The following is a 14,959-nucleotide window of genomic DNA, read 5'->3' as shown; positions in this document are numbered from 1 at the left end:
GTAACTGTAAATAATTGTGAAACTGAGTAAAATAAATACAACAGGGCAGGTAACACATGGAGTAGTCATTCATTTACTCAACAAATGTTTACCCTGTGCCTGCTTTGGCCTAAGCACTATGCCAGGCATTAGGGATGTGAGAATTAACAAGATGGACATAGTCTTGGCTCTCAGGTAAAATCCAATCAGAAAGAGAGGACAGACAATAAACAATTGTGATAAGTACCATAACTAAGAAATGCAAGTGCTGTGAAATATGAAGGGAGCCCTACCTTAGTCTGGGAGTAAGGAAGTCAAGGAAGGCTTCTCTGAGGGACATTTACGCTGAGACTTCAAAGAGGGCTGGGAGAAGAGTGTTCTGAATATGTGCAAAGTCCCTGAGTTGAGAACAAGTATCATGGCTGGAGTGTAACAGGAGCAGGGGATGCTAACAGAGGAAGAGGATGAAGTGCACTGGCATTGCATCTAGCTGGGCTCTTCAGGTAGTAATAAGGACTTTTTACTGTATTCCAATGAAATGGAAAGCTTTTGAAAGGTGTTCAGCAGGGGAATTATCTGATTAGATTTAAATTTCTAAACCATCATTCTAACCGCTATCTGAAGAATGACTGAGAGAAAGCACAGTAGAGCACCCAGAATCCACTCCCCAGCTCCCAGCCTCAGTTCTCTCCACCTTTCTAGTCAGATTGTGTACCATTCTGGATCCTCCATAGCATTTAATTCTGTGTCACTTTTTAGAGCACCTGATTACATACCATCTATTCACATACTAACCGTTTCCTATTTCATATACCCCTAACTTTAACTCTCGACTCTACTCCCTACTCTCTCTATTCTTATCTCCTATATCCTTCTGCATATCTTCATGCTGCTAGGTATACAACACGTATTCAACGAATACTTCCTAAGTAGATTTAAAGTTTGACTGGCAAGGGTCTTCTAAACTGTGGAACAGAGAACTGCCAAGACTCCCTTCTGGTTTGTGTTTCCCTAGTAGACATGTACATAGAAGTCTTCTGGGCACAGGGGGGTTATACTAAGCCTATATTTTTGGAGTGACCTGTGATGGCTTAATACAAAATGGTGCTTCTGAGAGAACCAAGAGTTGAGATTGCCATCACTTTTGTTGAGGAAACAAGGTCACCTCTCATCAATTGCCTCCAACTGTCTTTCTCACCCATAGACCTAACCCATGGCATGTGCTTCAAAGATATAAGCCTTCCTCTTCTCCACATTGCCACCCTAGAAGACTCAACTGTGAAGTTCATTTGGCTTCCAAATAACTAGAGGTTGCAGGGCACACATATAGATTTATTTATCTACTGAGTTTGGAATCAGATTGCTCTATACCCGAAGACTTTCAATTAGAATGTTGCTGCAGTCAGGATCTTGCTCTAAATTTTAGAGAAAGAGACAAAGTAATGAGGTATAAAGAGAAAAACGACAAGGAAAGCCTACTTCAAGTTTCACTAGTTGTCCAAGTTCATACCTTTGCAGCCAGCCGGCACTCCATCACCCTGATATTGAAATGAGAAGTTGCTGCCTTATTCATTTCCACACAACTATTGGCAATCACAAATACTGCTCCACTTGGGAGTTTCACATCAGTTGCCCTCAGAGGACTAAATTCTATCAACTTGGCCTATTGGAAGAAAAGTGACAGGTGAGATATAATGTATTAGAATTCAGAAAATGTTTAATCATTTATGCATTTATTTACCTTAATAAAATTTTTTTATGCATTTTATGCATTCATTCATTCAAATACTATTTATTGACTTCCAGGCACTGTACTAGGCACTGGAGACACAACAGTGAAAAAGACAGACATTGTCCTTGCCCTCACAGAGCTTATAATCTAGTGGGAAAGACAGTCAAGAAGACAAATACTTTCCCAGGTTGTAAGTGTTACAATAGTAGCAAAGCACAGGACATTACATAGACACATAGTTAAAGCACCTGATCAGTTATAGCCTAATGTAGGTTTCTTTGAAAAAAAGAAAATCTACAGTGAATCTTAAAGGAAGAGCAAGAGTAGGACAGACAGAGGGTTTTTTTTTTACCCAAATAGGATGTCAAGACGAGGGAAGAGCATATGCAAGTTCAGAGGCTAAGAACAACGTGGGGTGTTAATAGAGCTTTGGGTATTGAAATTTGCCTGGAACTCAGAGTTTGAGGGGTGAGGAGTGGTGAGAGGGTAGGATGGAGGGGTAAAGCATGGGCCAGATCATGAAATGCTTTGCAAGCCCAAAGAATCTGGACTTTGTTCAGACTCTATAGCTAATTTACATTAACATCAGTACTATTGCTATCATGTCTGCTTGTCAGGTCTCATCCAAAACACCCAGAGTATTTTCTTAGCACTAAACCAAATTTCCTCACGCCTCATGTCTTTGGTTTAGGGGAATCAACAATAAATATTCTTAATAAGAAGAAATCCAGGTATTCTTGGAAAATAGCCAAGTGTGTAGGAATCTGATGAAAAACTAAGAAGAGATTTTAAAGAAATGTCTGTTTCTCTTTTGGAAATGGGCAGTTTATAGGCAACAACCAAAACCTCTACTCTGCCTACGGGAGTTGATAGCCAAGGGGAAGTGGTATCCAGCTAAGGAATGCATGCCTGGCTTCCTGTCAACATTCTTTTCCCCACCAATGAAGCCCCAAAAATGTTGACACAGAAAAATGACACCAAAGAGTAAATTATGAAAAGAAGGGTTGTGAATACATGTGGTAAGAGAACTAACGTTTGGGTTTAAAACCAAAAAGGGATTATGAAAATGCCATGAGATGAAGTGATTTGGGGCAAGAGAAAGAACGGAGGTCCCAACAACTAGGGAGTTGAGAAATCTCATCTTAACAAGGAAGAGAAATAGAAGTGGGAAAAAAACCTAGGCACGAGAGAAAAACAGACTTGAGGTATGATTCTGGAAGCTTAATGGAGAGGTGATCAACATGAAACAGAGTAAGTAAACTGGTGGTAGCCTTGAATTGAAAGCAGTTGAGAAATACCGTCCTACAACAGAGCTAATAGAACAGGCTGCCCAGAACCAGGCATGCTGGAGATCTCAAAGCCTTCCTCTCTGTGTGAACTTTCCCTAGTTGATATTTCCGAATAGCTCCATGCCACCTACAGTTCCTTCTTCTGCAAGAAATGATATGGACTGGTCCATCCCTCCTCCTTCAGTGCCAATATAACGCTCGCTCTTGGCACAGATTTCTGCAAGTTCCACCTGGAAAAGTAAAAATTGATTTGCACTGTGAGTACAGTCATAATCTATTTCTCATTCATTTCTTACTTCAGACATGACAGATAGGTTTGAATTCTAATGCCAACTACCAACTCTGATCAATTGATAGTAGCTGCCTAGAGGATTGGATTAATAAGGATTCCAAGGCTCTCATTGAGGTCAATAGGAAAACATATCAAAATTAAGTCTGATATGGGATGGAATGAGATATTGACTGTGCATGCTATATATTTATTATCCCTAAAAGACTCCACAGGGCAAGCAGTTTCTCCCATCTTTCTATTTGCTCCATCCCTCTCTAGACTGGTACCACCAGAAATCTCATATGGGCACTCACTCATTTCTGCCTCAATTTCCTTTGTCTCCTGACAATGGACTATTTCATAGTCTCCCCACAGCTAAAGTGGGGTGATCCAACTTTATTTCCCAGTCCAAAAGTAATGCTGTCTCTGTGGCATTTCCATTAAATGTAAGAATCAGAACTAATGTCATCTCACCAGACATTTTCCTCCAACCAAAATGAGGAGGCCCAATACAGAAACACATTTCTAATCCAAACTGAAAATGTCAAAATATCTGTTTAAGAATCTCCAATGGCTTCCTATTCATTAATAAGTTCAAACTCCCCAAGATAGCATTTCAAAGCCCTCCAAAATGTGCAACCAATTTGCATATGAAATATTATCTACCACTTTTTTCCAATTACATTTGTCTCCTTGACCATCTCACACATTTATGTAACGTGGTATTACTTCCTGTCTTCTCACATATAAATCCTATTGCCATTCAATGCCCATATTCGCTATCTACCATGGGCAAGTCACTGGGCTGGCCACTCAAAACTTCCTCAAATATTGTTCCCACTATGGCATCCTCTTTCTCTGAACTACAACGCTTCGAGTTAGTATCATCCATTTATGCACACTACTATTCATTCATTCATTCATTCATTTTTTCTTTCTTCTAAGACTTGATTCAGGCCCTTATTTCTCACTTGTTTTGCCAGATCCTCCTAGAGTAATCATTCTGAAACACTGATATAATCCTCTCTTGCCTGCTTGGTTGCCAACACCTTGATGCTCATACTTCTCAGCATAGTACACAGCGTCTTTAATGCCTTATCCCTTGCTCACTTCTACAGTCTGCTCTCCCACCACTACCCCCATAAATCCTAAGCTCAGACTATCAAGAATACCGAACAAATGCTGTTCTTCATCACTCCCAGGCTCTCTCATCTTTCCGTGCCTTGAAAAGTGTGATTTCCTTGCTCCATATTCCTCTCTCTAGCCATCCCTACCAGTCATCAGGATCAATTCAAGCATCACCTCTCCCTGGAGCCCACCCCACCATCCAAATGCACACACACCACATAACTCCTCCTCTGCACTCCCTGTATATTGCAGAGGAGGAGAATTTGCTACCTCAAAATGTGCCTCTTTGGTTTGTTATTTTTAAGAACAAACACACAGGAGGAAACTTTGACCTTCCCCCTAACTGCCTAAAAGAATTTATGATAGAAGGCCTGTTCCAGGAAGGAGCTATCACCATATATAACTATAGTATAATATGAACTAGGTGTGGTAGACAGGGAGGAACCTAGCGAGGCCCATTTGATCAAGGTCCTCTCCATATCTTATTGTCTCTGAAAGGCATGGCAAACATTTGTTTACCAAACATTTGCTTTTCCATCTCCACGTGAATTGCCTTCCTCCCCTTTGAAGTCCCAAACCACTACCCCCAACATCCTCTTTTGTCTTTAGCTGAAGGTAGTATTTAAGGTGGTGACTTCAGCCATTTTGGTGAGTTACTCAGTTTTCCCGGGTTTCTCCCATGTATACTTGTTATTTAACTTTGTTTGATTTTCCTCTGTTATTCTGTGTCATGTCAATTTAATTCTTAGACCAGCCAGAAGAACCTGGAAGGATAAAGGAAAATTTCTTCCTCCACTACAATATATAACTCTATTCTCATTTGTCAAACCATGCTTTCAGTGTGGGTTTACTTGTCTCTTTATCCACCAGTCTATGAGAGCCCATGCAGTGTCCAGACCAGAGCCCACTTAACTAACGTGACTGAGTCACATAGTGTTTATCATTTAATCATGTCAGGTTTTGAATAGATCTGTTTTCCCCAGAAAATTGTCAGTCCTGTGAGAGACAGATAAAGTAAATGCTTCTTTTGTGGCCCCTACCTCACACAATGCTGAGCACATAGTAAATACTCGATGAACACCTGCTGCTTTCACTTTCTGAGAATAGCGGCCCAAACACCATCTGACAGATTCTGTAAGTGCCATATTCCTTGTTGGTCATGTGGATTCACTAACATTAACTTTGCCTTGTGACACGAGGTAAACTTGGAATTTTGACGTAATGGGCATTGCACGTGGCCTGCTGAACACACAGAGCCAGTGACCTGTCCATAATAGGCACATTAAAAATAAATTAGTAACCAGAAGGTCAAAACACTTGGATTTTAAAATGTAAATAAACAATATACCCAGGGAAAGAAGTCCATGCAGCCTTCAGTGAGGAGTGACAAGACCTGGGTTACCACCTAACTCTGACCCTGGGCCAGTATGAAAAGTCATCTCCCCCACAACAGCAATAACAGCCATGTTTACATGCTAAGTGCCTGGAATTATCTCTTTTGTGAGCATCTCCTTTAAGGCTCCCAACAACCTCCCCGCTTATCCTCATGATACAGATGAGGAAAATGGGACTTGGAGGCATATACCAGAAAGTGGAGGAACCAGGATTTGAACCTCATCTGGCCGACTCCAAAGCCTGTGTTCTTTTCACACTGGACTTCAATTGCTTCCCCTCCCTAACACTCCCCTATGACAAATGGAGATAATATTACCTATTTTTTCACTAGGATGTGAAACAAATGAGATCACCAAATTTTACGTGTTCTTCCTCTTAAGAGGAAAGAAACTAAAGCATCAAGAAGTACATGCTTATTAGCTGTGTTTAAAAATCTCCTGATGTGTGGCAACAACTGTATACTTTAACATGTGAGCCTGCCACGCCTTTTCTGTCTTTGGGAACACTGGAAATAGACCCATAAAATGTCCTCCAAGAGTTATAATCAGGTAGAGCGACTTACCGTACATCAATGCTCCTTACATACTTGAGTTATGTAAAATATCAATAGATTTCATGAGACTAAGAAGGAGCCATCAAACACATTAACAAAAGTGTATGGAAAGAAGCCTATTGGAAGTTAATGTGAGGACAGATCAACCAAATTCCAGGACCCAATTCTGTTTAGCAAAGGACAAAGTCCTCTTTTTCCTTGATGCCTAAGGGATTCTAAGGCTCACCTACTTCTCCAGTCTCCACATTCCACAAACACACACACACACACACACAACCTGAGAACCCTCAGGCAAGAACAGCAAAGCTCTAACCTAGAAGAGATTCATCCCCCTCCCCACCAACATGTTCTCTTCTGCTTTGACATCTGAGCACTTCAAGAACCCCAGGTGCCTCCAAACCACTAGTGACTGCTAGTGGCATTTAGCTCTTTCCCTTCCTGCAAAATACTAAAGTCTGAGAATCATTAGGGAAGACAATTTGACTGCATGAGAAACTTTTGCAAAGTTTGTAGCCAATAAACTCATTTCTATTTTGACTCTTGCCCTCTGGACAATTAGGAGAAACCTGACATTATTCATAGACCTTTTAAAGCTACTGAAGATAGTTAGTGAGGTTAATTTAGCCCTTTGTGCGGTTCTTCTCTTGAAGCAGCCTAGAAAAGAACTAAAAGTCGTGTGGGCTCCCAAATTCAACAGCTTACCCACCTGCTGGCCAGTCGGGCTCCAGTAATAGGGGAAATAACAGGGTTAGATTTAATACTCACTGAGAAGGACTAAAGATTCATGAATGCACTGCCTAGTTAAACCTGGATATTTATAAAAACAATAATAATAATACAAAAAGACTCAATATATTAATATAGTAAACTCTACCTTTGTTTAGCAGTTTGACTAATGAAATTGTTAAAAGTAGAATAATTATGTAGACACGCATGTCTTCCTATGGGAAGCCTTGCTATTCAGAACACTGACCCTAACCAAGATGGCATCATCCAGTTTTTACACCCTAAGTGTAAGTCAAGAGAAAAGAAGGAAATGAACCGCCCCACTCATTCTTTCATTCATTCATTCAACAATCATTTAAATAGTGTCCTACAGATAAGACGACAGGCCAGTGTCTTCCTCAAGGAGCTGGCAATATTGATATTGTCTTCAGGTGAACAAGTCCTTCAAAAGAAAGTGTAAAACTAGTGTGCCAGACAGTGATTTGTCCATCTAGATCTGCTGTCCATCCACCTCCATCCTGCTATCTACCCCAGGAGGCTGCCCAGCATGAACTACAGCAAGAGGCTCCTGTGCACTCTGCTTCCCATTGGGTTCTTCCAATGGAGAACTCTGGCAGGAAATGGGGAATGGGGGAGTAGGGGGACTGGGAGGTCAGGTTCTTCCCTGTCAAGGTCACTTTCAGGCCCAAAGGCAGTAACAACTCAGCTACAGCTAGTCCTGGGCTTCCTCTATACCTACACCTCTGTAAACAGTCCCTATGGAATAAATTGTCCTTTATTATTGAGTGTGCCATCTGTTTTCTGTTATGACCCTGATCAATATATCAAAAGGTGAAAATGTTAATGACTTCCTGACTTTTCCTTACCTCAAGTATTTTCTCCCCTTGTAATCCTTCTCCATCCTAACTTTCAAAATGTCAGGGTTCTTACCTGGGGCTATTTTCAAATTCTTCCCCAAATTGGCAAACCTATTCAGTAGAACCCAGCCAGGTAGGAGAAACTTTTCAAGAAATAGCACCAAGGTAAGGCTAAAAGAGACTGATGTAGACTTGCTTTGTTTTATAACATGGCTGATGACCAAGCTCTAACTTGTAGAGACTTCGGAGTGTTTAAAAGCAAAAAAAAGTAGGCTTGCTTTAATTAAAAAAAGAAGAGGAGGCTATTATTTCTTCTTCACATCTCTAACTCCAAGAGACGTAACTCAAAGAGATTAGCAACTTTCACATTTTTTACTTCAAAAAAGGTTGCCTGAGGACAATGACAGCCAGTTCCCAAAATGATCATGGCAGATGCAACTGACCCTGATGGTTCAAGCTGAAATGTTCCAGCAAGTAATGCAGGAAAGAAGGAGTTCAAATATTTAAAAGATCAGAAACTACAAAGGCACAACAGTGAGAAGAATTCTCAGAAGTAAATCTGAAAAACCTGCTAAAATCTAGAACCATCAAAGAGTATGCATTAAGCACTCACAAGTGTGTATCACAAAAAACAAAAGAACAAAGTGGACTCCTCCATCTATACATTAGAGAGAACATAATATAACAAACCTGGAGAAGGCTACTAGTGGGGACACGTGGCTCTAAGAATATCTGAGGTGCTCAGTGAGAGCAGAGCACAGTCTTGGAGTCAGCTGCCTCCAAACTCTAAAGAGAGAGACAAACACCACTTCCCTAACCTAACTACCCACAACCCAGATTCTGAGAGGAGGCCTTCAACAAGGTCTGCTTTGCTGAAGACGGTATTTTACGTGAACAGTTTGAGATTCTAGGCCCATAGGGATCCTGAGAAAATGTCTATGGTAAGTTTCTTCTAGACCTCAACCATCGCTCCCTGTACTGGATAAGGAGGAACATTCTTAGGGGCATGATAACATATAACCTTTGGTATTTCTCCAAATGATGATCCTAGATGTGCAGATGTGTGTGGCAACACACACATCTATTAAAATACTAACATGAATCTAACAGGTAATAGTGAGATGCAAAGGGAGGAAAGAATACGGTCTGCTGTGTGCTACTCTAAGTGATGGCTTCAGACACAGCATTGGTGTCACCTGGGACTGATTCGAAATGCAAACTCAGGCCCCACCCTAGACCTGCTGAATCAGAATCGGTCGCTTAACATGAGCCCTGGGTTACTTGTATGCACATTAAATTTGAAAGCACTCTTCTAAATGATTGCCTACCCTGAGGCTTTCTTAATAAATTAAGCAGACAGAGAAGAATCAGAAGAAGAAATGAAGGAAGCTAACAAATGTCAAATGTCTTAAGGCTGGACACTATGCAGGGTATTTTATAGGTGCTTATTTAGTCTCCAAAACATCCCTGAAATGTCAGAATTATAATTACTAACTTCACAGAGAAGGAAATTGAGGCCCAAAAAGGTCAATAAGCTAACCTAAGCTAAGATTCAAAGCCAGCTAAGTCTGGCTGCAAAGTCCACCAGGCTACCTTGTCCCCCGTCCCTCGAGGAACAGACGCTGTGCCTCGATGCTAGACCTTGCTAAGAAGATGGAACAAAATTTACGTGTACCTGAACTGAACATCGATTCCATTAGAATGAGCAATGGAGCTGACCGTGAGCCCTAGGATGCAGGCGTTTCTGAGTCATCACGACTTCACTGCATTTTATCCTCAGCTTAAAAAACAAATTCACCTTGTTGGATGGTTTGAGCCTTGGGGGATTTTCCCATTATCCTTCTCCAAATACAATCCCAAACAGCTCTCTCAAACAGCCACACCCCAGAGTGATCTCAATATGAGGCTGATCCATGCGGGAGGTTTTTATTACTAAATGCATTTTGTAATGAAGAAACTGAAGCACAGAGAGGTCAAGTAAATTGCCCAAGATCATTCAGCTAGTAAGTGGCAGAGTCTGGATTTGAACTCCGAGTCTTGGCTCTATGCTTTTGACCACAATATTATTCTTTACCTTGGGAGTGGACCAGGAACCCCAAATTCAGGAGCTCCACAAAGCCCTCCCTGCCTACTTTTATCTCTCACGAGCACAATGAATTCATCCCTTTCATTGTTTAAATTCTTAAAAAAAGAAAGAAAGAAAAGGACAGCAAACACATACCAAGGTGGGTATGCATTACTGGGAAGAGGGGAGGAGGGGAGAGACAATTGCCCAAAAAAAAAAATTGTTGTGGCAAGACAGCAGGAGGCAGAAGCCTGGCCAGATGGACAGAATCAGACAAAAATATGACCCAAGTCACTGCTACTAAATACCAGAGGGGCCTCCAACGCCTGTGGTAAAGGCTGGTGTCACTCCCTTGGCTGGCAGACCATTTATTTTGGCTCTGACCTTTGAAAAACGTTAAATAATGATGATAATAATGGATGGGCTGTAGGCCTGCAATCTCTGTGGTTTGGCAAGTGTGTCCTGGAACTGCACATCCCTTCCCGTGGTCAGAAGGACGCTCCCACTCCCCGGGGGAGGCTTCTTCATACCGAGTTCTGAGCAGCACAGTCCTGTCCCACCCTCGAGGTCCAAACCACAGGAACTCTGATTGGAAACCCATCTGGACCCTCTGGGAGAAGGTAAAGAAGAGGGGGCATTGGATAATTAATATTTTCCCCCCAGTATAACCATAATTGATAAATTTAACACCTGTTAATTTTCCTAATATGACTCTGATTATACAGAAATGAACCCAGACCAAAGAAAAAAAGATAACTCCCATGAATCGTCATCTAAATCAACCAAATTCATAACTCAGTGGACATGTCTGCCTGGGAGAAAGGGTTCTGTATGTGCAATTTTCAATTCACAAAGACTCTGACATGAAGTGGGAGGAATCTCTAGGGTCAGGAAATGGTGGAGAATGTTCAAAGAGTTGTTACAAGGGAAATAAATTGATTTTACTGAATCTTGCTCAAATCTTATGCCAAGAGCATCTGCTGAAGGTCATTGTAAAAAATAGTCACATGAAAATCACTTTTGCATTTGTTTTTAAATTGCTGGAGAGGTCATTATCATTACGTTTTGTGTGCTGTAAAGAGTCCATTTGAGAAACGCTTTTTAGAATTTAGTACCTGCAGAGAAAACATTGCCTCTTCTGAAGAACCGGAATGGTTTCTCTATTCTGATCACAAGATCTATATAACTTCCTATGTTTCCCTTTTTACCTTGGCTTCCAGGAATCTCAGTAAATACAATGAAACAGAACAATTACATTAAATAAATAACAGTTACTGTGTTTTCATTCTTCTTTCCTTTGCCCTGGCTTTCTATTTCTAATTTATTAACCTTATTGAATAAAGATTCTCAGTCGAATAATTCCCAGAAATTTTTCAAAAGAAATAGGCACTTGGTAGAAGTAAAAGAAGAAATTGAGGCATAACAGGCAGCACGTGGAATAGTCATGTTAAGAGGTGCAATGATAAGCAAGAGTACCTTCTAAGAAGGGAGAGTGAGAATGGCAAGAAGGTCTAGTGAGCATATTCTAGAAAGAACAGTGGATGTGTGACCCAAGGAAAGAGTAAGAGGAGCCAGGAGAGCTGCCTTCAAACTTGGAAAGACTCTAATACCAAAAGAAGGAGAAAATTGAGGATTTAGATAGAAAGAGTAGGCTGTGATTAAACACAAGAAAAATCTTCCCAATGACTAAAGTGGTCCAAGAATGGAAAGGGCTAATTTGTGAAGCAGTGAGATTACTGGAGATGTTCCAGCAGAGGCTAGAAAACCGTCTCCTCTGAATGTTGAAGAGCAGACTCTTGCTTGGGTTGGGAGGTGACTACAGTAAGTATCCACATAGGGAGAGGGCCCCAGAGGTCTGGGGTGCAGACGCAGGAATCTCTCAACTTCAACTACTAGGGAAACTGTAGATTTCCTCACCTTCCCAAAGACGGCAAATATTATAAATATTGTGCTTAACAAAAGATGAAGATGAAAACAGAAGCCCTAGGGACAGAAAGGTCAGTACAACTCTGCTCTGACTCAGGAAACTCCTGCTTCCTTCAAAAAATATTTCCAAGGGAAAAGAAGATTCCCTACTCTTTGTGGGGTAGGAGAAAAAAGTAAGGAAGGAACTTCATGAAACAGTAGGGAATTTCCATTTTGCCTTATCTCCCAAAATGTGGATTCTCAGGCACACCTCTAGTCCCCATCCATCATCTTTACGAGGCTCCTTCAGGCACATGCTGACTTGGGGCTACCAGGACAGCTTACTTTCATCCTCCATGCAATCTGCCAGACCCCCTCTCTGCACTGCACCACATACCCTATGTAAGGGCAGCTAGGGACAGATTCATGTGATCTTTCACACAGCATTTTTCAACATATATTCAGAGCTCTATACCACACACTGGGGGAGAACCAAAGGAAGTGCCAAGACCCGACATCTGCTTTCATGAATGGACAATCTGATTACAAATCAACAGCCCAAGAACAGTCTAATCCAAAAGGCAGAAAAACTGACCGAGAAAACTTGTCCTTTGGAAAATAAACGTCTGATTGCAGTCTCTTTCTTTAGATTTTCATTCCTTGTTGAGTAGCTATATGTAGTCATTCCTTACACTCCCCCAAATTATAAATGTTATAAATACTGTGTTCAACAAAAGACTAAGATGAAAACAGAAACAATATTGGAAACGATGTTGCATAAACACTCTCCTGGATGCAAATATAGAAATGTCAGACAATGGCTTGGCAAACTATTGGCAGAGCTTTCAAAGGAAGGGCAAATAATTTCTCATGGAACAGGAACTGACCTAGACCAGGAGATGTGCCCAATTGGAAAGGTAATTTGTTACAAAACACATTCACTTTACACATTGCCAACACATGGAATGAGACACTAACATTGTCTAAAGGGAGGTGGTAGGAGAGAAGAGGAGCAAAAGATGACAATCGTTTCCAAGAGATACCAGTAAGGACCCCGGCTGCTTTACAAGGTGAATAATGGGCTCTCGGCTATTAGACCGAACGGCAGCCTGCAACATCAGCCGCTGTGCTGACCACCTGTGCCTTGGACGGCAGCTCTGCTCGCTTTCCCTTTTCATCTCATGAATCTTTCCTTCCACTTATTTTGGGAGGATATATTTTTTCTACAGCTGAAGTTTTAGCTCTTCAAAGCATTCTGGAATACTCTGTGCTTTATGTAAAATATGACAATTACTTTAAAAAGTAAGTCACTTTTGCCTGATACCTCCTACTCAGCTTTTACAACTTAACTTACTCCACGAGGCCTTCCTTAAAAACTACCCCTCCCCATACAAATTGGGCTCTTCCTATTTTTCTTTCTCATAGTCTGTTTCCTTTATAGCATTTATCACAATCTGTGTATTGATATTTTGTATGTTTGTTTAATATTGGTCTCCCCCATTTGTCTAAGCTCCATGAGGGGAGGGAACGTGGGTCTGTTTACTTCTGTATGTCTAATACCTAACCTATTTGTTGATAAATGAATGTTGAATGAATAAATTAAATGAATATATACAATATCAACTTCTCATTCCCCTGCTAATCCACCATATTCAGAGACAAAAAAGTGTACCTAATAAATGAATATGCACCAAATAAAAACCCTGGAACTGCTCACTACTCAGTCATTGCATGACATTGGCACATCTTGGAGAATGAAATATTTCTCTCCTTTGCTTCATTTAAAGTTCATTCTTCCTGATTGAGAGGGAGTCAAGATGGCGGCGTAGGCAGACTCTGAACTCACCTCCTCCCGTGGACACAGCCAATTTACAACTACTCGTGGAAAAATTACCCCTGAGACAGAACTGAAAACTGGATGAGAGGAACTCCTGCAACAACCGACAATCCTAACTGGGGTAGAAGAGGCAGAGACTCCCTTCCGGAGAGGAAAAACGCCGCCTTCACAAGCCGCCAGCTTCACGGCCTCCGGGAGCAGCTCACAGGTACGCAGCCTCCCTGGAGGCGCGGGGTCCTGAGCCGGGAGCGCCCCCGCTGTGGGCATTTTGTGGACCCAGCACAATCGAGACCAGCGGCATAATATGTGACTTTGCCTGCTACTAAAGCATTGGGGAGCACCCCCAGAAAACCCGGTTCACAAAGAAACTAAAACTGCTCTTAAAGGGCCCGCGTGCAAACTCACCCATTCCAGAAAGCATCCTAAAATCACCAGAAAGAAAGGTGCACAGTGCTTTGGTGACAAGAGACTCACCTAATAGGCCCTGAGTGCATCTTGGTGAGGGGTGAGACCTCTCCAGGGACTGGGACATTGGCGGCGGCCATTGTTGTGGCCTGGTGTGAGCGTGCTGACACAGAAGCCATTGGAGTTCTCCCTGGGGTCTGCTAGCCCAGGGTCTGCTCCACCCGCTAGAGCACCGATTTAATCCAGCTCAGCCAGGGCAGGCAGCCCACCCTAGAGACTGGCCCCACCCAACAACAAGCCGTCAGGCAACGTGTGGGCCTGCATAGATTGGTGACTGGATTCTCTGCAGCCTGGCAACTGAGCCGACTTGAGCGGGGCAGGGTGTGCACAAGGAGTGGGTGGAGAGTGTGGGGCTCCCTCTGTGGAGAGACTGGGTCCGCTTGGGGAGGTCGGGGTGCTCACACGGGGCAGGACTGTGTTGACTGTGTGTGTGGACCTGTGGGCAACAGGGCTTGTCAGCTGCAGAAGACTTGTGCTTCTCAAAGACCCACATAGGAGGTTTGCCTCACCTTCCAAAGCCTGAAACAATTGGGTGCTCCTGTGCCTGAGGCCAGCCCCACCCAGCTGCAATCCTCAGAGAGCTGACAAGAGACCTAATAGGCTAGAGGCTTACAGCAATTATAAGGCCCTGAGCCTAACAACCTGCCACGCTGGGGGACTACTCAGTTAAAAGAAATACTGCAACACAAATGTGGTATTAAAACTTACAGCCAACTGTGCTGGGGCTCCCCACACCTGATAAAGAGACTGAAGGGCC

At 42.2% G+C, this 14,959-nt stretch overlaps 1 protein-coding gene across 4 annotated transcripts in view; it reads right to left on the bottom strand.

The window, feature by feature from the left end:
• The window catches only part of GALK2 (galactokinase 2), a 135,032-nt gene that overhangs the window by 43,129 nt on the left and 76,944 nt on the right, over positions 1-14,959 (bottom strand). For all 4 annotated transcript variants that reach the window (XM_058541540.1, XM_058541539.1, XM_058541538.1 and 1 more), the window contains 2 exons: positions 3,132-3,230; positions 1,490-1,642 (listed from right to left, as the gene is read on the bottom strand). In XM_058541540.1, coding sequence (XP_058397523.1) covers positions 1,490-1,642; positions 3,132-3,230 — 252 coding nt within the window. The remainder of the gene's footprint in view (positions 1-1,489; positions 1,643-3,131; positions 3,231-14,959) is intronic.

The sequence above is a fragment of the Diceros bicornis genome, chromosome 5, assembly GCF_020826845.1.
Source record: "Diceros bicornis minor isolate mBicDic1 chromosome 5, mDicBic1.mat.cur, whole genome shotgun sequence".
Lineage (NCBI taxonomy): Eukaryota > Metazoa > Chordata > Mammalia > Perissodactyla > Rhinocerotidae > Diceros > Diceros bicornis.
Note: the sequence above shows the minus strand (reverse complement) of the source record. Positions and strands in the feature narration are given on the sequence as shown.